The sequence below is a fragment of the Podarcis gaigeae genome (genome assembly GCF_964106915.1).
Source record: "Podarcis gaigeae genome assembly, chromosome: 15".
In the NCBI taxonomy this organism is placed as follows: Eukaryota; Metazoa; Chordata; class Lepidosauria; order Squamata; family Lacertidae; genus Podarcis; species Podarcis gaigeae.
Window position 1 is genome coordinate 4,526,705 of NC_139692.1, and position 23,068 is coordinate 4,549,772.

A 23,068-nucleotide genomic window follows, 5' to 3' on the forward strand; every position below is an offset into this window, starting at 1 on the left:
TTTTTTTATTATTATGATGATTTGCAGGCTTCCTACAGGCATCTGGTGGGCCACTGAGAACAGAATGATGGCCTAGAGGGGCCTTTTTGCTTGGTCCACCAGGTCTGTTCTTGGCACTAGTAGGGAGTGGGTGGCACTGTGGTCTAAATCACTGAGCTTCTTATGCTTGCCAATCAGAAGGTTGGCTGTCTGAGTCCGTGCTCCTGCCAACCTGGCAGTTTGAAAGCATACCAGCACGAGTAGATAAATAGGTACTGCTGTGGTGGGAAAGCAAATGGTGTTTCCATGCGCTCTGGCACTCATCAGTGTCCTGTTGCACCATAGCAGTTTAGTCATGCTGACCACATGTCAGCTCCCTCAGCCTGAAGCCAGATGAGCTCCTCACCATAAGGTCAAGTTTGACTGGTCTTAACCATCCAGGGGTCCTAAACCTTTACCTAGATAGTAAATTTTCCTAGGTTTACTCAGTGTAATAGCCGAAACTTGATCATCAAAGGGCAATTAACATGCACGTGGGAACTGACCAGCCCAGATTCAAATTCGTAAGACACACTTTATTAAAAACAATACCTTGTAAAGCATGTTCATGGATAATTGTATGTCGTTTCACAATAACTTGCAATTTCTATTTTGGAAGAGGCACAAACGTACGTTTTGGAGGGATGGGGAGAAAGTGTTAAAATTAAAAATTAAATGCACCAGTAAAGCTAGTATCAACCAAGGGGAAGAAATAGCTCCTTTTAACATCCTCCATCATGGCCAACGTCTTTCATGGGTGGATGCCATTTCCTGCTTCAAAGAAAAAGCCAAACAATACCTTTGCAATCCTCCCCTCAAACTAACTGATCCAGCAGTTAGCAGCTGCGAATGCAAATGCAGCCAAGCGAATGCAGAAGCCGCTTCTCTCCTCCCCACGACAGCAAGGGATCAAAAGCGTATACGCATTATCCCTCTCTGTATATGTCTGGCTGGCAGAGAACAGGGCGTGGGCAGCAGCAGCAGCAGCAGCAGCAGCTCATCTGCAAGACTGCGGATATTCTCTCTCTCTCTCCTTCCTGCTGCACCAGGATGCAACTGAAACCAGCACTGGAGCAACCCTTTGAAGGGTACAGCCAGAAATAAAACTGGCTCCCTTTGCAGCATTTTTTATTTTATTAAAAAAGCCATCACCCGAAGGACAGGGATTTGGATGCATCCATGCAAAGGAGATAAAGAGAAGCCCCGCCCCGCCGCCGCTTCCTTATTGGCACTGCAGCCCAAAGGACGGCAACGGCGGCGGCGGGCGGCGGCGTCCTGCCCGCTCCCTCGCTAGCGCGCCCTGCCTTCCAAGTCGCGGCGAGCCCGCCGAGGCTGCAGCCCGCTGCCGGTTGGCTCCTCCACTGCGCCACTTTGCATGTTGCCGCTCTGCTCGCTCCCCATTGCACGGCGGCGGCGCGGTATTTGCATGCGGCCGACGCCTGCAGCCAATCGGGGCCCCGCAGCCGGCCGGCCCCTCTCGTCTGTGGAGGACAGGGCGTGGCGCGGCGCGCAGGCGCGGCAGCACCTTCCTTGTGCTCGGGCTTTGATTGCTGCCGGAGAGGGCTTCTCTCTCTCTCTCTCTCTCTCCCCCGCCTTCTCCTCCTCCTCCTCCTCGAGACTGGGCTGGGTTTGGAGCAGAGGGAAGAAAAGGCGTCGCACGGGGGGATCGCGGCTCCTTTCTCATCCTTGCGAAATTTTTTTTGGGGTGGGCGGGTGCGCAAACGACACCGCTGCACGGTTTGCTTTCCAAATATATATATATGCTGCATCTGTACTTTTGAATATTATTTCTTGCAAGGAAGACAAGCGCAGCACTGTTTACGTGCCCTTTTCAAAAATACGAATAACACTATTGCAATTTTTAAAGCAAACGAGCGCTTTTTTTTGGTGCACGAACAGAATCTGCAGAAAGTAGGGGTTTTATTTATTACTATTTTTTTTTAAAGAAAGGTTGCGTGGGACTTTGTTTCCCCGAGATGTCTTACCAAGGGAAGAAAAACATTCCACGCATCACGGTGAGTTGCAGGCGGTGGCGCGTGGGAGGGCGATGTGGATCAAGCCCTTTGTGTGTGCATTAAGGGGGGAAGGCAGAGAGGCTTCTGCAAGCAGCGCGCTCAAAAAAGCCTTTGATGCCGCCGTCGAGATATAGATAATGATAATAATAATAATGAACATGATGGGGAGGGAAGGAGGGGAAACCTGGCGCAAGCGGGGGAACAATGGTTGCCTTGAAGTTGCGTAGCGGATGCAAACGTGAAGAGCTTCCCTCTCCCGCCCCCCCCCGCGCTCTGTTATTTGTGGCCGCCAGAAAGATGCTTTTATCTTGCCATCCCCGGATAGTCACAAGCCGATTGCAGATTTTTCAGTGTACATGCCTGAAATAATAAAACTGGACACAGAAAGGGCAAGAGAGAGAGAGAGAGAGTTGTTCTGTGACTGTACGTTGTTTCATAAGCCCATGATGAATAGCTGCCCTTAGCGGTCTTGAAGGTCTGTTTTGTTCTTCCTTTAAAATACAGTTTTACGCATTCATTCTGCTTTGTTGGATGGTGGTGGAGAAATGGGATCTGATGGGGTGACCCTCTTGGCAGCGAGGGTGGGCAGTTGGGTGGTCGACCTGAAGGTGTTGCCTGTGGTTGTGGCAGGCGAGCCAGTGGGTGTATTTTAAAAATTATGTCTTTTTAATTTTAGTATTTGAAGCGAGGGTTTAAAAGAACATGGTTGTGATGTTGGGAGCTTTGGCAAGTCTGCCCCACCCGCTGCCTTTTAGGGTGCTGGTAAAGGGGATGGTTGAGTGGTGGGCTTGGCTGGTGTCTTAAATTTCTCTTCTCCACCCTCCCTTTCCTGATCTCCCCCCAATTTCGCCCTCTTTATTCACACAAAAGAGGCAAATGGGAGCGGGTAGGGGGAAGGTTGGAAGACAAATCCAGGTCTTTTTCCTCTCACCCCACCCCTTGCAGCAAGTAATGGCGGTGATGGCTTGGGTGATTTGAGCAGAAAGGGGCTGGCCGCTTGGCTGTTCATCTTTGCTGTCCCTCCCCAGCAAGGAAAAATGGGGAGTGGGCAAGGAAGTGAATAAATGGTTGGTACAGGAGACCCTCACCCTCTGCAGCATGCTTCCATTCTCCCGTCCACCCACCTTTCCCCATCTTTATCCAAGATGAAATAGGAGTCATTTCTCTTCTGGAAGGATTTCTCCCCACTTTGTCAGTCAGAATCTCCCCATGTTCGTTCCTGCAGGGAATCCGAAGGGGGGCGGGCAGACGAGAACAGTTACATAATAAAGTCCTAGTGTTCGTTATTGCAGGACCTGATTGCCATGCATGGATTTCGAGATGCAGAGGCACAAAACATGTACACAGCACTGTTGGATGCGATTGCAGTATATATATTAGTAGGAGATGCAGCTCACTTCTTAAATTAATACTATAATGTGCTCTAAGAAGCAAGAGGCTTAATTTCCTTCTTTTTCCTGTTACTTAAGTGACAGCTAGAGATGACTGGGACACATCTCATCATGCCAAACCTTTTTTCTTTGAGTATTAAAGCTGAGAGTTGTGAAGAAATTTTTAAGAATCCGAACAAAATGTTGGGTTGGACAGCAGTCTCTCCCTCCCTCTCTCTTTACGTAACATGGCTCGTGTCAAAGAATCTTTTCAGTGAATTGGTATTTTCTCACCGACTCTTAAAATCTAAAGCCTTTAAAAAAATACATTGGAGCGACATTAAGGTTATACTCTAGCATGAGGCTGATAGCAATTCAGGCCTTCAGCTGTTTGGTACACTTGTTTTTTTCTGCAATGACAGCAGTGCTCTAAGATAAACGGGTGAAATGTATAAAGAGTCTGATCTAGTTTGTTTCAGTGTGTAAACCTAGAATAACTGCAGGGTTAATGGAGTGACAACAATGGAAAAGCACTGACCACGTGACTCTGCACAGAAGTGGATTTTGCCAGGAGCAACACTTCTGCATCCAACAGTTATTAGAAGGGTGGAATTATTAGGCCTGGATGGGGTTTGAAATTCATTTTGACTAGTGTCCTTCAACCTTCCAACTCTGTGGTTCATTTTGTAACTCTTAACTTGCAATATGGGTACTGATTTTATGTATTTATTTTTATCTTGTTCTTCCACATTCTTTCTCTGCTCTTTCTCCGGTCTTCTATGCTTCTCTTCACAAAATGTAGTTGTGGCACTCTTGGTGCAATCTACTTAATCTAAAGTCATGGCTCAGTTATCGGTTGCAGCTCTCTGGTTGAAGGCCAGTGACCCAACCCCTTGAAACAAGACAAGTTTCAATTAACCCAATCCTTTAGAAACTAGGGTCACATCCACAGTATACATTTACAGACCTCACAGAGCTACAATTCCTGTCACTCTTAACAAATGACAGTTCCCAGGATTCTCCATCACCGTTAAGCTGGTATAAGAGTTCTTTAAATGTATGGCATGGATGTGACTTCGCTCACGTATTCCACACTGTAGAGGGATCATAGGACTTCTTCAGAAGTGTCCGTGCACACGAAAGCTCATACCAATAACAAACTTAGTTGGTCTCTAAGGTGCTACTGGAAGGAATAATTGCTTGATTTATCTTGAAGAAGAGCAGTTTTAGCTCAAACACCTGAAGGGCTTTCACACGGAAGCGGCCAATGGCATCTTCGCTGCCCCAGAAGGTAGGACAAACAATATGGACCTATATGATGTGAGATTTCAGTTTAACATTTTGGAGGAAAGGTAAATCATTTGTGGTGTGGGGAGAGGACTGTCCCTCCCAGAAGGCCTTCAAGCAGAAACTGGGCAATTTGCTATGCTCTAGGTTTGGACTGTTGTCTTTGTCCATGGAGTTTTCTTGGCAGGGATACTGGAGTGGCTTGCCGGTTCCTCCTCCAGGTGGATCACGTTTGGTCAAAACTCTCCACTATGACCTGTTCATCTTGGGTGCCCTGCTCGGCATAGTTCATAGCTTCTCTGAGTTCTTCAAGCCCCTTCGCCACGGCAAGGCGATGTTCCCTGATGTTGGGAAAGATGGAGGGCACAAGGAGAAGGGGGCGACAGAGGACGAGATGGTTGGATAGTGTTTTCGAGGTTACCAGCATGAGTTTAACCAAACTGCGGGAGGCAGTGGAGGACAGAGGTGCCTGGCGTTCTCTGGTCCATGGGGTCACGAAGAGTCGGACACGACTAAACGACTAAACAACAACAACAACAAGGTTTGGACTTCCTGTTAATGGCCTACCAGGCCCTCTTCTCCAAATGCCAAAGAAGGCCCCCTCCAATTCCTACGATTCTCAGTCATAAGAACATAAGAAGAGTCAATCTTGATGAGTTTCATAGGCACCTGTTTGTGGGTAAGTGTACCTTAGAACAGTGTTTCCCAGCCTTGGGCCTCCAGCTGTTTTTGGACTACAACTCCCATCATCCCTAGCTAGCAAGACCAGTGGTCAGGGATGATGGGAATTGTAGTTCAAAAACAGCTGGAGGCCCAAGGTTGGGAAACACTGCCTTAGAAAACCAGATCTAGATTATTCCAGGGAGTGAACGTATCATGCTGCTTAGCAGTGATGATGACAGGTCTTTTTGGCAAAAGTGTTGGGAATCCAAGTTTAGTGTATAAGAGGTTGCCACCACGGAACATTTCAGATGTCTTCTTTGACTTGCGGACAGGGTGCCAGGTGCATTTTGCGCTTAAAGATTCTCCATTTGTGAGCACTTCCAAAAGTCTGGGTGCCATTTTTTGCGCCTGGGTGACACTCAATAATTACTAAAATCTATGTGCTTTGAAACCACGAAGTATATGTTAAGGATAGACAATATGTTAAGGAGTTTAACAACGAAGAGTAGAGTGTTTTGAAAACTGAAATATGGTACCAATATTTTATTGTAAACACCAAATTAAGCATGAATTAACAATTTCTGCTAAAAATGTGATATTAACAATGTGTCACTTATGTGAAATGTGTATTAATTCATGCTTATCAAATTAATAAATAAAAAGTGTTGCGAGCCCCCCCCCCCCCGTGGTGAGTAGACATTCTGTTTTGATGCCCACAGCCCAGGTCCCTTTTCTATCCCAGTTTCTAACACTGCTTTCAGAGCAAGTTACAGTGCAAAGTTGAAGATGGATTCAAATGTGTGTGTCTGAGGCCGTATCTGCACTGTAATAGGGGCTGAGGTGGTGCTTGAATATGTGTTCCCTACCCCCCCCCCCCGATAAAGCTACAGTTCTGAGAGTGGTTTAACAATCCCTCTTCCCAGGTAACTGGGAATTGTAGCTCTGTGTGGGGAATAGGGCTCTCCTAACAACTCTCTTGGGACGCGGGTGGCGCTGTGGGTAAAACCTCAGCGCCTAGGACTTGCCGATCGTCAGGTCGGCGGTTCGAATCCCCGCGGCGGGGTGCGCTCCCATTGCTCGGTCCCAGCGCCTGCCAACCTAGCAGTTCGAAAGCACCCCTGGGGGCAAGTAGATAAATAGGGACCGCATACTAGCGGGAAGGTAAACGGCGTTCCGTGTGCTGCACTGGCTCGCCAGATGCAGCTTTGTCACGCTGGCTACGTGACCCGGAAGTGTCTCCGGGCAGCGCTGGCCCCCGGCCTCTTGAGCGAGATGAGCACGCAACCCTAGAGTCGGTCATACTGGCCCGTACGGGCAGGAGTACCTTTACCTTTAACAACTCTCAACACCCTTAATAAACTACAGTTCTCAGGATTCTTGGGGGGAAACCATGATAGTTTAAAGTGGTGAGATACTGCCTTAAATGCAGATGGGGCCTGAATCTCTGCTGAAAAGAGACCTATGGCTTCTTGCATTTTGTGCCATGCATATTGCATTTTCCACATCTGCAGCAAGAGTGAGTAATCTGTGTCCCTCCAGATGATGCTCTGTGTTCTTGGCAAATACAGCCCACTATCTACAGTGGTGGTCCCCAGATGTGGAACTCCCTCCCTGTGAATATTGCGTGTGTCTCTAACATGAGTGTCTTTTAAGGGCCAGTTAAAGGCTTGCTTCTGCCCCTCCCCCAGGCCTTTGGCACATAGTGTTAATGATACCCACAAAGTTCTGCCTGTGGCATTTTTATGGTTTTAACAATGATTTCAGATTGTTTTGATGTTGTGGAATGATGATTGAAGGTTAAGAGGTAAGAAAAATGATTGGATAATTACATAAGATGGACAGTCGCTAGTCATGTGACTCTTGACCACAATATTGCCACTGTGCTGAGAGGATGGAGGAAGAGATCCAAGTTTGATTGGAATAAGGCATGTGATTTCTTGCTCTTGTGACTAGTTGTGAAAACTTGCTTTAAAGTAGAGTAAGGTTTTTACAGCCTCTGGCGTATCAATTTTTATGTTGTTCCTAGCCTAAAACCATAGGCTGGGAGGTATGATTAGGCCAATGCCAAGGAATTGGGTTTACTCCTTGTAGTTGATCCTACCACTCTGGCTACTGATTGCAGCAGATCCCACCTAAATATTCTCTATATAACCACTCTCTTTTGGTTTTCGAGTGAGGGTAAACCTAGATCCTTGGAGACTCAGGCAGAAGTTGAGCAAATAATAAAATATTTATTTTACAGAACAAAATTGATAAAATACAGGATGTGTCAGCTGATAAAGGTCTTTCAGGAAACAGTTAACTTATTAATCATTATACTAAACCTAGTAGGTGTTACTGGCTTCTAAACAAGGTAGTAAACACACAGTTGCTTGATTCAGTTATTACTCCTCATTTAGATGTTACAGGTTTCTAGACTAGATGGTAAATGCTCAGCCTATTTCCAGTTATTTTGCTTCAGTTTTTAACTTAGTTGTTGTGTAGCTGTTACAGCTTAATACATTGGTTCTTAAACAACGTGGAACTTTCTGTCAGTTTCCAACCTTTTCTCAATCTCACTCCTGAGGTACTTCCAGCAGTATAACAGACTCAGCGGATCACTACACCCCTCTTAACTGGTTTGGGAGTCTTTTCATTCTAGAAGATCTCTCTCCTCCTGACTGACATGGGACTCAAGGAGACGGTATCCTCACAGCTTCTACTTCTTTAACTCAACCCTCCAGTTAACTCCTATCTGAATACTCTCCCAAGACAGTATTTTTCTATCTAAGGTCAGAGGCTTCCTTCTCTGGCTACAGATAATTTCCTCAGAGTGGATGTTGCACGCATAGATCTGAACCAACTCTCCTCCTCTTCCACTTGCTCTCTCTTCAGCCTACTCTATCTGAACCCTCCCTCAGAAACGGCTCCTTTTATTTTCTCTCCCAAAGTGCTGGTCCACCTCCCTCTGACCAGCTGTCTTGGTAGCAATTGGAGAGATGCTCCAGCCTCTGGTGGAATTCCAAGGCACTGCATCACCAGACTCTGGTCTGGCTCAGCTGTCTGTCACACTCCTCTTCTAATATCTCTTGGAAGGATAGCTCATTGTAAGGTGGCCAGCTTCCATGGAGGTAGCTTATACTGTTTCTCTGTTAGGAATAGACAGTTTCTTTGGTAAGACTAAGGATTGGACATGGGGGGGGGCGTGTCTAAGAACTGAAGAAGAGCCGGCTGGATCCAGCCAGGGGCCCATCTAGGCCAGCATCCTGCTCCCACAGTGGCCAGCCAGGTGGCTATGGGAAGCCCACCATCAGGACGTGAGCACAACAACACACTCCCCTCTTGTGATTCCCAGCGACTGGTAATTAGAGGCATGCTGCCTCCAACAGTGGAGCTAGAACATCTGCAAAAACCTTGCATTCTTTCAAAGTTGCAATTCCATGTGTGCTTCTTGAGCCTAAGCCTTGAAAACTGAAGTGGAAAAACGTTTTATTTTATGTACTCATTCAACAAAATGTATATACTACTTTACTGTGAAAAGAAACAAAGCAAACCTTTAGAACAGCAGCACAACTTCCCAGTAAACATGCCTAGGTTCGGATTGTAATAGTTGCTTGAACCTTGCACATGAGCATTTATTTTAACCAGCCCGCTTTGTGTTGCTGTTCGCTTGATCTCCTGTTGTGCAGCTATTGGTTTCTCAGCAAAGACAATTAATCTGCACGGTTGCTTCTTTCTTCCTTTAAAAGCAGTTGAGTTTAGTCTCTTCATTTTTAAGATGCTGGGAGCAATTAGTGGCCACAGTGTTTGTTGCACATTAGTACGCTGTTTTATTTTTGGGATCCATTATTAGAGATGCTAAATCAAAGGGACTGGATCACACTTTCCCAGCTTGGTGCTCACCAGTTGTTTTAGACTGCAGCTGCGATCATCCTTGATGGGTTTTTAAAATAATAATTTTTTTATTAGTTTTTAATTACAGTCCAATAACAGCCTCATTATAACAATACCAACTTATAATACAATTATTAATACCAACCATTCAAGTAGCAAATTATATAATTTAGTTAAAGTGGCCCCCCGTGTGCTAGATTTGATGATTTCATAATTTTCTTTATTTCTGCATTCCAAAATCTTATTTATTTTAAGTACATTCCAGTCATAATAATCTGTTATACAGCAACTGCAATATTAATAACTTCCATTCCTGCTGATACATTAAATTATTTATAAAACTTCAAGTGAGGAACTCAAACTAGATCCTTGTTCTTCCTGTGTGTGGCAATTATTCTGTCCATGGTGTTTCGTCCTGTCCTTGTAAGATGTTATGTCTTTCTTTCCCCCAATTGTTGCTATTATCCATCATCTCATTGTTATTCCAGAAATTTCTCCATCGCTTTGTCTCGTGCTTCATTGTTTTGCACTGAGAACTTTTAACAACAGCTGCAAAGTCGCTCTGTCCCAGTAAATAAACTGTTGACACCATTTCCCCCCTCAGTCTGGGAAGAAGAGTGGTCTATCAGACTGCAGATGACTCAATAAAGAACCTTATCAGTTCCTTGGCAGCTCACAGACTCCTTTCATCCTTCCTTCCAGCTGAAGATATATATTTCCAATTAAATTCCAAGTCCTCTTAGCATTACTCTGTTCACTTCATAGATAATAAAGGATGGGGAAGAGTCAGCTCTAAGTTTCCATTGCAAACCTTTTGCAAAATAGAGCTTCTCTCCCAAAATAGAGAAACCGTAGGCTCCCCTTCCCCTCCCACCATCTTTTGCACTGAATGAAGTCTTATCTCAAATTCAGACCTTGAAGTCCTTGCAGTTGGTTTGTTCTGCAGTTTGTGATCTCTTCTCTTCCAGTAATTTATTCCAATGAAGCTCTAATTAATAGGAGAACCTCAGCTTCTTAATAGTGGCATTGAAGGGTTTTCATCAGGCAAAGTGCTTTTACACTCAGCGCCTCCCTGCCCCCCACATTCGATGCAGGAGCGAGAGCCAGGTGCCAAGATAAACTGCGAGTGAAGCCAGTTCCCCCCATCCCTGGAGGGAATTTGCAAGGATGATTTACCCTCAGTCATCCTTGCTTTTCCTTTGCCTACGATCTCCTGCTGTTGTGGGGCTGCCTCCATTAAGGCAGAGTGGAACCGGATGGTTGGCTGTGGTGACTGGTAGGGATGGGTGACATATTGATAAAATGTCCAAAATTGTTTGGAAGTCCACATCATGATAATGGTTTCATAATATTTGACATGGTGATATATTGCAAATCACAATGTGTGTGTGTGCGCGCGCTACGCAGCTTTTACTGTCCCTGGCCTTTGGGCATGCTAGCTGGGGCTGATAAGGGTTGGGAGTCCAGCAAGGGTGGAGGAATTGGAAGTTCTGACAACCAGGCAGGGAAGGTGACCCATTTTTGTATGCACTGTTTGAAATTGTGGCCAAGTGATTGCCAGTCCTTGCAAACTCTTTTATTTGGTTTCCCTGATTGGGCTTCCCTGAGAAATTTGATTCCATTCACATTTAAAGGTGAATCTACCTAATTTGCACTTTCTGAAACAATACGAACACTGAAACATAGTCATCCATCAAAATTGGCATTTCCCCACATTTTGCAATGCAATTCTCTAGCCCAGGAATGAGCACACTGGGGGAAAGTGTGCATAAAAATGCATATTTTTTGTGTGTAGAAAAGTGCATCCTATTATGGGAAATTGCTTTGCAAAAATGTCTGTATTAGGCAAATTGCATTAAAAAACATGTCTATCTGGCTAAAATAGCACTACAATGCTGATGAGTTTTCATGGATATTCTTTTTATTAAAAAAACTGTAAACTGACATGGAAATGTGGTGAACTGTACTTAAGACTGACAAAAGGAGAAATTCAGGTGGAATCTACACACATATAAAACAGTTCTGAAAATGCTTTTTAAAAGCGTTTTTAAAAACACATTGAATTTTCCATAAGGCTCACCATTGCCACCTAGTGTCACATTGTATATTGCACATAAAACACACTTTAAACGGTTTATTTGCAGCTGTATAGTCTTCAGAAAAATCTAAACTGACAGGTTCCATCATTCCTACTCACACTTGAAATAGATGGGCGTGGCTTGAGCGAAACTGCCTCAAAAGACATAAGGGGAGGCCTGTGAACCAGTGGTTCACTGCCACAGATCTGGAGGGTCACATGCTTGCCATCTACAGTGGACAGGATGCAAATAAACATGTCTTAACACACTGTTTTCAGTGTGGGGTGTGCTGGCTTCAATACTAGAAACGCTTCTGTTTCTACTATTAAAACATTTTGATCTGGTTGAAATGTAGTCACTCTGTCTTTCAGCTTCCCTGCCCCTCCCTTCTCCTGCTTAACTTGTGACTGTAGATGTGTTTTCGTTGGACTTTACAGTAGCTGCATAAGAGGGGAGAAAATATCTCCTGAATTGAAACCTTTCTAGCACTGAGCTGAAAGGACTTGTTTGTGTTGGAAATCCCATGGCAACAGACTTTTGGTCAGTTTCCTTACTTGCCGTTGACTCAGTGCAAACCCAAGTGAAGTAACCTCTATGGTGCCTTTAGGCAGCTAAGCTTGCAGCTAAATTAAAAATAAGGCTTTTTGGAAAGCCTCATCTAAAGCATGTTGCTCTGCTGTAGCCAAATCTTGGAAAGACTTTAATTGGTGGCGGATGCTGCTTAATAAACAGATATACAAACTCTGTCTGTGTAACCTAATTTTTACTGTTTTTCAGTTGTCACAATGACGAAAGGTTCTGTGGTTCTGAAGCATCATTTCATCTTTCCAGTTGAAAGTGTTGTAGCTGACTTGTTTATATGAAACAGCCTTTGAATAATTCAAAGAGAGATCCTGCCGCAGCTTTTTAATCTGGCACTGTACACTTGTCTTCCCATAATTAAATATTGTTTGATGTCTCTTTGTTTCAGAGTGATCGTCTTTTGATCAAGGGTGGTAAAATTGTTAACGATGACCAGTCTTTCTATGCAGACATTTACATGGAAGATGGCTTGATAAAGTAAGTACCTAGGAATGTTTTTTTGGGAGTGGGGTTGCATATCAGAAATGTAAAATCTCATAAAAGAAATCGCAGAGGACAACTCAGCAAGGCTTTTCTGTTTTTGTTTTTAAAACCTTAGCTGGTGATCGTAGGGTCCGGGTAGGTTTATGTTGGGAGAGTCATTTGTTAGATAATTGGGTTCTGAACCATATAATGCTTTAAAGGTCAAAACTGGCAGCTTTCTGGGGTTGTCTAAAAACTGGGCATAGGGTTCCATTCTCCTAAGAAGCTACCTAAGACCCACCTTGCCTTTAGGGAAGTGGAGAGAGAGAGAGAGAGAGAAAGGGCTGCCCAGTATCTGAGTCTTGGTGTTCTAGCTGAGGTGGCCTCTCTCCCAACATTTCTCTCTCATTTGAGGACTCATTTCTTACTTTTATTTTTTTACCATATTCTTGAATGTGACCCACCTTGCATTAAGCTGTAGCCTGGTGGTAGGTCCCGATCCATCAGCTGAAGCTCTAGAGTAGCCTTCATTCAACCTTGAGTTGTTGGGATACAACCCCGTTGTCCTCAGCCAGCATGTGCAAAGGTTGGGGGTAGTGGAGTCTGCAGTTCACTGGAGTCTGGGGACCAGGGGTTGGAGAAGTTTTCTTTAGGATCTTAGGCAGAGTGTTTCCCATCACTTGTTCCCAGAACTCCTTTAATTTGTCCTTCTCCAACCTGGTGCCAGAGAGTGTGGTTGTTCTGTCTGGGGCTGATGGGAATTGTTGTTCTCAACATATGTGGAGGCACCAAGTTGCAGGAAGGCTTCTTTAACTGGAGATGCTAGCAACTGAATCTGAAAGCCTTTGTGTGGAAAGCATTTGCTGTGCCACTCTGATCCCTTCCTACTGCTCTGAGTGTGCTTTGGGGTGTTTCCCTTTCTCCTAAGCATTTTTGGCTTCAGTGTCCAAATAATAATAATAATTATTATTATTATTATTATTATTATTATTATTATTATTATTATTATTATTTTGTTCTATAGTGTTATCTGCAAACTCATCCCCTAATCGACAGTAGCTTTGCCTACTTTAGTTTCTGAGCTATAGGTTGTCAGCGGAACAAGCTTTTTAGGCTACAATCTGGTGCACACTTACATTAAGCTCAGTGGGACTTACTTGTGAGTAAGCATGCATAGGATGGCACTGTTGAAGTAGGGCTGGGAGCCCCACCTCAAATCCATTGGATCCAGCAGGGCGATTCTGACAATGTCGGATCCAGGTTTTAAGAGACTTTCTTCCAGCACATACTTTCTGACATAATAAAAACATGTTCCAGACTTCCTTGGAATCAAATTTTCTTTGCGTGGGAGAAAGGAGGGAACATGGATACACATCTTGGCTACGTGTTCAACACATCTGTTCTTTTACTCAGAATTTAAAGTAAGGGTAGTCAGTGACAGAAATGTAATTATAATATCACACACAAACACACACACAACAACAACTTTAAAATATGAGCAAATTAGTTCACAGCAGAAGTTTGGTAGCAACTGTCTAGGTTGGTTTAATATGCTTCTTGGATGAAAAGACCTGAAAGGTTTCAAGTCATTTTCAGAAAGTTCTAAGTTTCTCCTATATCTGGGGGCCACATTACCTCCTAGGGAACCTTTCAGGGACCACATGACAGTGGTGGGTGGGGCCAGAGGAAAAAGTGGGTAGGGCAGTGAATGTGATTGTTATATTTGTACAGTAGGCTACATTCTAATTACAGTATGTTAAATGAGCGGCTCCTGCGCACGCACATTACTCTGATCTCAACCAAAGCAAACAAAACACATTATTCAACTGCAACAATGATTATTTCTTAGATTTATTAGTCACTTGTTACCAAGGCCTTCATGTGGCTTGCTTTTTTTGTCCTATTGAGGAACGGATGTGTTTTTCTAGAATTTAGATCCCACAGAGCTTCAATAATACTGTATACCATGTTGCAACTCCTATAGTTTATAGAAAAGCAAACACAACCTCTCTTTTGGTTTTGTGTAGCCACGAATGCAAACATTCCTGTTGGGCGATGAGAATGATGGCAAAGCAGAGGTGGAGAAAAAGAATCTGATTATATACCACTTTTTTCTGTCTCAAGCCTGCTTCTGTTCATGTTACAGCACAGAAGTTGCATTGCTGGAAAGTTCTAGAAATATGATTGGCGGGACACCTGATGAAAGTTTATTATTTATTGAATTTATATAGCACCCTATACCTGGAGGTCTAAAGGCAGGCATACGCTTGACTCTGTCCATGTGGCTATGGCATTTTGTATGACTCTGCACAAATGGTCTCTTCTCAGACAAATTGGAGAGAACCTGATTGTTCCAGGGGGAGTGAAAACCATTGAAGCTCATGGGCGGATGGTGATCCCTGGAGGAATTGATGTCCACACTCGCTTCCAGATGCCTGAGCAGGGAATGACCTCTTCTGATGACTTCTTCCAAGGAACAAAAGCAGCCCTTGCTGGAGGCACCACTATGATCAGTAAGACCTTGCTCTCTATCAAATATAAATGCAATAGGCTTAACACCAATACTTGTACAGTGGTCCCTTGGGTTACAGACGCTTCAGGTTACATACTCCACTAACCCAGAAATAGTACCTCAGGTTAAGAACTTTGCTTCAGGAGGAGAACAGAAATTGTTTGGCCCCATTAGCTAAAGTGGTACCTCAGGTTAAGAACAGTTTCAGCTTAAGAACAGACCTCCAGAACGAATTAAGTTCTTAACCCAAGGTACCACTGTAATAAGAGAGAGAGAGAACGCAAGCTGGTTCCAGGACAAATGAGGAAAAGGCTCCGGTTGAAACAAGCTACAAATATCAATAAAGGGGTGTGATCAATGGAAACTGGGCATGAAATTGATTTTATAGTGTAAAAAAGGCTACCAACAGAAAATACTCCAAGACTCTGCTCAAGTTCACATTGAGCTTGATAGCCATCATGGCCAGTGGTCAGGGATTGTATTTACCATATTTTTTGCTCTATAAGACTCACTTTTTCCCTCCTAAAAAGTAAGGGGAAATGTGTGTGCGTCTTATGGAGAGAATGCAGGCTGCGCAGCTATCCCAGAAGCTGCTTTCACTGTGCAGCGATCCCTCTTGCTGTTCTGGCTTCTGAGATTCAGAATATTTTTTGTTTTTGTTTTCCTCCTCCAAAAACTAGGTGCGTCTTGTGGTCTGGTGCGTCTTATAGGGCGAAAAATACGGTATATTGTGATTTTATGTTGTAACCGCCCTGAGACCTGATGATGATGATGATGATGATGATGATGATAATAATAATAATAATAATAATAATAATAATAATAATAATAATAAGGAGTTCTAGTCCTACAGCAACTGGCGGGTGACAGTTTCTCTTGCACATTTTACTGGGAAGGCATCAGAGAACTTTATTTGCAGATTCAGGTTGTGTTTGCAGTCACTTTTACTTAGGGGGAAGATTACAGCCCATCCATTAAAGAGGAGGCAGCTCTGTCATTTGCAGAACTTCCTTATGGGAAACCTATGATTTTGCTGAGCAGAGAACAGCCACACTTAGGGCAGACTTTACAAACCTTTCAAGTCAAGTAAAAATTTATTGCTTAACCCAATGCATGTTATAGCCAAACATTTCAAGTCAGACTGATATTATTCACTGTTCCTAAGCCACCTTCCATGGCTCCTCAACTCCAGGTCTATAAAAAGTTCCAAGGAATGCCCAGGAAGGGGCAGAAGTCACACTGTGCTCCCTCCAACCTTGTCACAGATTATTTCCCTAACTTCAAAGGGGGTCACTGGCTGTCAGTGCCAGACCCAAGACACTTTGCAGCTAACTGGGAAATAAATGTTCACCCACCGACTCTGCTCCCATAGGTATGAATGGAAAGAGCTTGAGTTGAAAGTAACTGTACCAATGTGTGCAGCTGTTCCAGTGCATATTTACACTGGAAGATGAGACATTGAGAAGAGTGAGACTGCTGTTCATGACCCCAGATATCAAAGTACCCACTAGCCACACCGCTAGCAGCTGCTAATTCAGCGTTAATTGGAAAGCATTAATTAGAAAGGGCTGTATGCGCATGACCTCTTCCTCACAAACAGGACCTTGGTTTGACCCAGATGTACTGATTTGCAGCATCCACTTGCCTTTGCAATTAGAGACGAGCAGAGCCTATACATTTTGTTTTGTATCTCTGGTTCTACAGAATACTAGAATGTTATTCATTTGAAATGAAAATCTGGGGATAATAGTTTCAGGGTTGGCGGTGGGGTCTGGCACCCTTGTACACCCCCCGATGCACATGTGTCCCACTTATTAATTCAGAAACAATCTAAAATACTCTCAATAGTAACACAGATAAAATCATCACAAAATTTAAATTAACTATACATAACTAAATTATATGTCTGGGTAGACTTGCTGGAGGAAGGGTTTTGTACTCCCCCCACCCCATACACATTTGCTGTGTCAAGAAGGGAAAGTCAGCTGGGGTGGGTGTGTGGCTCAGTCATGTGAGCCTCACTGTAGTCAGACGTACATACTAAGTAGAGCCAATATGGTGCCCTTCAGATGTTGCTCAACTGCAACTGCCGCCATCCCTGATCATTGACCATGATTTCTGGGGTTGATGGAGGTTGTAGTCCCGCGACACCACATTGCATAAAAGGTAAAGGGAACACTGGCCATTAGGTCCAGTCGTGACCGACTCTGGGGTTGGGGTGCTCATCTTGCTTTATTGGCCAAGGGAGCCGGCATACAACTTCTGGGTCATGTGGCCAGCATGACTAAGCCGCTTCTGGCGAACTAGAGCAGCACACGGAAATGCCATTTATCTTCCCACCGGAGTGGTACCTATTTATCTGCTTGCACTTTGACGTGCTTTCGAACTGCTAGGTTGGCAGGAGCAGGGACCGAGCAACGGGAGTTCACCCCGTTGCGTTGATTTGAACCGCTGACCTTCTGATCGGCAGGTCCTAGGCTCTGTGGTTTAACCCACAGCGCCACCCGTGTCCACATTGCATACCCTTAGCCTATAAAGAGGCCTCCAGGTTCCTAGGTCTTGGTTCCTAGCCTGATATATATGATTCTTTACGCATATTTTCATGGTTTTCCTCCAGACCTGAAATGGGGATCAACCAGTTGATACACTGACAACTGAGCAACTGTTTACTCACCATGACCAGCTTTTAGCTTGGAGATGGCCAATGCGGTGTCTTCTGGCCGTCGCTGAACTATGGCTCCTATCAACCCTGAACAATGCTTGCTGGGGCTGATGGGATTTGTAGTCCAAGCGCTGCAGGGCAAGCCTCTGTTTTGGCTGCTGGCTTTTGTCGCTACTTGCCCGTTTACTGTAGGTTGCTTTTAGTCCCTTGTGTTACTATTTATGGGCTTCCAGGCACCTGTGCCTCTGGACACTATATAGGGGAAAAAATGTAATGTTAGACAGAAGGTGGTAGACAGTTGAATTTCTCTAGCAGATTGAGGTGTGATCCATAAGTTGACACTTTGCAAATGGTGATACTTATGCCTTCCAGATACACAGAGATTGAAAAGACTCCACCTTTGAAAAATCTGGTGAAACAAAATCAATTGTGTTTCCTTTGGTTACTTGCAAAATATCATAAGATATGTATTTCTGCAGAATTTGGAATGAATCAGGGATACTGGGCAAACATGCAGATTTCCCTTCCCTTTTCTATTTTATATGGCACATAAAATATAGCTCTGTTTTAATGAATCTTAAAATTGTTACAATCCTAATTTAATTCCAGTGTTAAATAAAAACGTATATAGTTTACATTATTTGAGGGGTGTGTGTGTATATAGGCATGAATTAGAATCTTTTATTTTTCCTGTGGGAACTTAAATCTGACTTCCCAATACATAATAATTTAACAAAATGTATATGCCGCTTGATTGTAATAAGACCTATAAAGTTTTACAAGGAATATTAAAATTATCACTAAAAACAATTAAGAACAATTAAAGATAATTTTAATTATTATTAAAAAGGATTAACACATGTCAACATTTATGTGTGTGCACAGGCTAGCCTGAACAGAAATGTTTTACGAAGGTGCTGAAAAGAGTACAATGATGTCAATAGGCAGGGACTTCCAAAGTGTGGGTGCTGCCACATTTAAAAGATTGATTTCTTACAACCGTGGCACCTGTAACAGTGCCAGTATACAGATACAAGCAGTGGACTGGGCACATATGGGGTAAGGTGATCTAAATTCAAGCTCTGTTGCTTTGAAAATTCAAGCTGGCAAACTCTTCCTTTCATCAGCTTCAAGCAAAATAATCTGTTGACGTTCTGTGGCCTGGTTCACACATCGTGCTAAGCCAAACCTTGACATAGCAGGATTGAGCAACTGGGGGTTTTTGGAGTAAAGGCCATGGCTGCAGAACTTATTTCCCTCTCCTTATCGCTGCCATGCTACCTGGAGCTAAGCCATGGTTTGGTTTAGGGTTATGTTCAAACCTGGGCTTAGTTTGCTTTGCACTAGACAAGTGACGAAATGTAACTAAGGTTTGCACTCCTATTTTCATTATTCCAGGGTTGCTTAGATTTACCATATTGGCCCGAATATAAGCCGCACCCGAATAGAAGCCGCACGTTTAAAATTGGAGGGGGGGGAAAGCCCCAAATATAAGCCACACACTATTTTCCCGCTCTCCCGGGCTGCTCTCTGGGGAGGGGGAGCTGCACCGCTTTGTCAGCGGCCTTCCCACCTTCCCCCTTCTTTACGGCAGCTCTGGGGAGGCTTGGGAACGGCAGGTGGGCTGCGCACTATTGCCCTGTGTGCCCGGGCTGCCCTCTGTGGGAGGGAGTCGCTCCACTTTGCCGGCGGCCTTCCCCCACTTCCCCTCTACCTCCAGCAGCTGTGCGCCTTTGCCCCACGCTCTCAGACTGCTCTCTGGGGGCCGTCGGAACGAAGGGGGAGGCTGCTGGCAAAGCGGCATGACTCCTCCCTTCGTTCCAACAGCTCAGGGGAGGCTTTCGAGCAGCCCGCAGCTGCGCTCCTGGGCTGCTTCCGTGGGGGGGCTGTGCTGCGGCATATGGTCCTGAATATAAGCCTTTAAGTTTTCATGTTCAGAATTTGGAAAAAAACTGTGGCTTGTATTCGGGCCAATATGGTAAATGCTGAGTTTGATGCTGATCCTGGATTTAGGTCAATGTTTTGGTGTCCTATGGACATTGTCTTGAGTTAGTTGCTTTTCTACAAAATTCATAATAATCGCATGTTGTTCAAATGGGAAAGAATTGAAACTGGATACTCTTTACACCTCTGGCACCAAAGTATTTTTTTGGTCTGCTCTGACACACTTTAAAACATTAATTATTTAACTTAATTTGATGTACATTTGTATGTGTGTTATATAACCACATTTACTATTTATTACCTGAGGGATGAAAACAGTTTAATAATTGCACTTTTACTTATCTGAACTTGCAGAAGCATTTCTTTGGCAAAACTATGTGGAATAAAAAAAAACAAAAACTGGCAGATGGATTGCATGCAGAGATATCCTCCCTGCCCCACACTTTTTAGTATTGCTTTCTGGTAACTATATATTAAAAGGTAAAAGGTAAAGGATTCCTGGATGGCTAAGTCCAGTCAAATTCGACTCATCTTGCTTTTCAAGCCGAGGGAGCCGGTGTTTTTCCGAAGACAGCTTTCTGGGTCATGCGGCCAGCATGACTAAACTGCTTCTGGCGCAACGAAGCACCATGACTGAACAATGGGAGCTCACCCTCTCACACGAATTCTTACTTTTCCCATACATTACAAAGTGTTACTCAACCCCTTAAGTTTAACAAGTCAAGAGGATTGGAAACAATTACAAATGAACAAAAAAATAATTTATTAAACCCTGCTTCCGACATAATTTATTCATATGAACATATTAAGCCAACCTTGTAAATAAGCCCACAAATTCCTAGCCTGATTTCTTCTTTTTAACTATTCAGCTAAGAAAATACATCTTCTACCAGCCTGTTCAGTAGAAGACAAAGAAGGAGCATAGGAATCTGTCTTATACCGAGTCACACCATTGCTTCAACTAGTTTGGTCTTGTCTACACAGTGGGCGGCTCAGTGGTTTAGATCACAGAGCCTCTTGGGCTTGCCAATCAGAAGGTTGGCAGTTCGAATCTGCCTGACAGGGTGAGCTCCTGTTGCTCTGCCCCAGCTCCTGCCAACCTAGCTTTTCAAAAGCATACCAGCACGAGTAGATAAATAGGTACTGCTGTGGCATTTCCGTCTGCTCTGGTTTCCATCTCGGTGTCCCGTTGCGCCAGAAGCAGTTTGGTCCTGCTGGCTGCATGACCTGGAAAGCTGTGGACAAACTCCAGCTCCCTCGGCCTGAAGCGGGATGAGTGCCGCATCCCACAATTGCCTTTGACTGGACTTAATCGTCCAGGGGTCCTTTACCTTTTATCAGTCTACACTTACTGGTAGCAGCTTTCCAGATTTTAGATGGGACATTCCCAGTTTCATCTGCAGATTCCAGGAATTGAACCTGATACCATCTGCATGCAAAGCAGGTTCTCTGCTACTGAGCTTGGCTCCTTCCCTCAGGGGTGTACCTAGGGATTGGTTAGGTAGGCCCCTGCCAAGGGCGCAATCCCTGGAGGGTGCAAAAATCACCCCTCTCCATTCTGGTTCAGAGTGGCTAGGGGGGCGGCACCAATACACCTTGTCAACTCTGCCTTCCCTAAAGGATCATAAGAGGATCCCTTTCAGAAAACAGCACAAAACAGTGGGCTGTTGGAAGAGAAATGTCCCTCTTTCGCCAGTCCACTCACTTGCATGTTATTTTGCATACTCGCCTACGTGGAATTCCTGCTCATCTAAATCTACCAGATGTACTGCTGAGTCAAATTATTGGTCCAGTTTTGCAGCACCCCCTACTCTGTTGGCAGAGTCTCTCCACAGTCTCTGGTCATGGCTCTTTCCTAATCTCACTAAACATGGGGCCTTCTAGATGCACAGCATGTGCTGTGCACGCCCTTCTTCCCCCCCCCCAACCGAGCTGACTCAAGTTTGTTCTGTCTGACTTCACAATAAGAATATATTGTATACCCTGTCATCTGTCATCATAATGAATGGAAATTATTGCTTTTATGGGATTAACTCATGCAAATTAGCTGTGACATTCCTGCTCATGGTAGTGTTCATTCATTGGAGATACATTTGTCAAAGTGGCTTATGCCGTAAGAGACCTGCTGCTTTTAAGGTGTCCCAAAGATCTTTGGGTGCTGTTACACAACAGTTTATTGTGGACTCGATTCTGCCCATGCACGCAGGTTTCGTGCGTTGTCCACACAACATCATTACGTATTATTTTCCTGTTTTATTGGTATTCATCATTTCCATAGAAAAAGTGTGCAGAGCAAAAATGTGTGGATCCTTTTCTTTCCACAGTGGGCTAGTTTCTCCACCTGCTTTCCCTTTCTAGTGCCCAGGCAAGCAGGAGGCATTGCGGTTCAAGGTCACAATCCAGCCAGGCAAAAATTACTCAAAGAGGGTACAAAGTGGGACCAGTGAGGGATGTAGTTGAGAAGGCATGGGTGTGGCTGGGAAAGGTGTCTGGTCTAGTGAGATTCTTGAGGGCCAGAGCGAGAGAGGCCTGGTGGCCCCTGCGCCTCTTGTTCCCCATCCGTGTTGCAGTGTTAAAGGCAAATATTGTATGTGTACTGTTACATGCCCAATAGCCTTGTCTGAATCCTGAATAACTCCTCAGATAATCCTGCCACTTGCTGAAGAGTGTAGCCCCCATCTGTTTCCCCGTCCCCTTCTTACTCCATGTCTCTTAAGTGCATTGTGATAACACAACCAACATGAAGCCTGGTTGTGCATTGTCTGCAGATGTATGTGTGTGCTCCTGTAGCTGAAATGCCTCTTAAACACCTTTCCAGTGCTATTTTCCTAGCTAAAGTAATTTTATGGATTGCTTTAATGTCGGGATTCTGCCGGGGCTCCTCCCTAGATGAAAGTACTGCTCAGCAGAGCCGGGGGGGGGGGGGGCTTGCCAATTAGCACAGAAGGAAACAGCTGCTTATGCTTTCCCGTTGCATCAAGCTTTTTGCATCTGGTCATGTTGATAGGATTTATTATGCCTTCTTGCTTCTGTCCAGAAGGAAAGATTACTGAGGGTGGAAGCCTCTTTTTGAAAGGGGGAGGGTATAAACAAAGATTATGGTGTCATGTCAGGCCAGATAAGGCACTGTGTCGTCTTTCAACAGGTCCAAAACAGAATCTTGAGCTTGTTTGTCTTGCAGGATATTGTAGCAGGAGCAGAATCCCATGGATTTTGCAGTTCATTGCTGAATCCAGTAACAGCTGACATGCAGGATAGGAAGGGCATTGGAAAATATATTCCCTCTGGCCAACAGGAAGTGGTACCACTGAGATTTGGTTCGAAATTAAATTGAGGGTTGAATGAATGAATTTTCATGAGCACCTTCTTGAAGAAATAGTACAAACTGATGTGGAAAAATGAGAGAGAAACTGAAACTGATGGATTCATCCAGCCTTACTAGGACGTGTGCACCATGTCTGCCACAGACGCTGTGAATATCCTTCCACAGCAGGCTTGCTGTTGAAATTATGTATATCTACGTTTGCAGTCTATGCCTCTCTTACACTGGAGGCCTTGGTGCAGATTCATTCTGGCCATTAAAAGAGATGAGTGTGATGTTG

At 44.4% G+C, this 23,068-nt stretch overlaps 1 protein-coding gene and 1 long non-coding RNA gene across 5 annotated transcripts in view; one reads left to right on the forward strand and one right to left on the reverse strand.

Annotated features, from left to right (window-relative positions):
* DPYSL2 (dihydropyrimidinase like 2) overlaps window positions 1-23,068 on the forward strand; it is an 87,056-nt gene that overhangs the window by 28,836 nt on the left and 35,152 nt on the right. For 2 of the 4 annotated variants that reach the window (XM_083713579.1, XM_083713580.1), the window contains exons 2-3: window positions 12,275-12,363; window positions 14,677-14,861. In XM_083713579.1, coding sequence (XP_083569705.1) covers window positions 12,275-12,363; window positions 14,677-14,861 — 274 coding nt within the window. Of the gene's footprint in view, window positions 1-1,496; window positions 2,034-12,274; window positions 12,364-14,676; window positions 14,862-23,068 lie in introns of those variants that run through there. The other 2 variants (XM_083713582.1, XM_083713581.1) reach the window with 2 other exon arrangements.
* On the reverse strand, window positions 17,816-21,333 carry LOC310832275. The gene is made up of 2 exons (XR_014558233.1): window positions 21,196-21,333; window positions 17,816-17,931 (listed from the first exon to the last, which is right to left on the reverse strand). It is a non-coding gene; the product is annotated as an uncharacterized lncRNA (long non-coding RNA).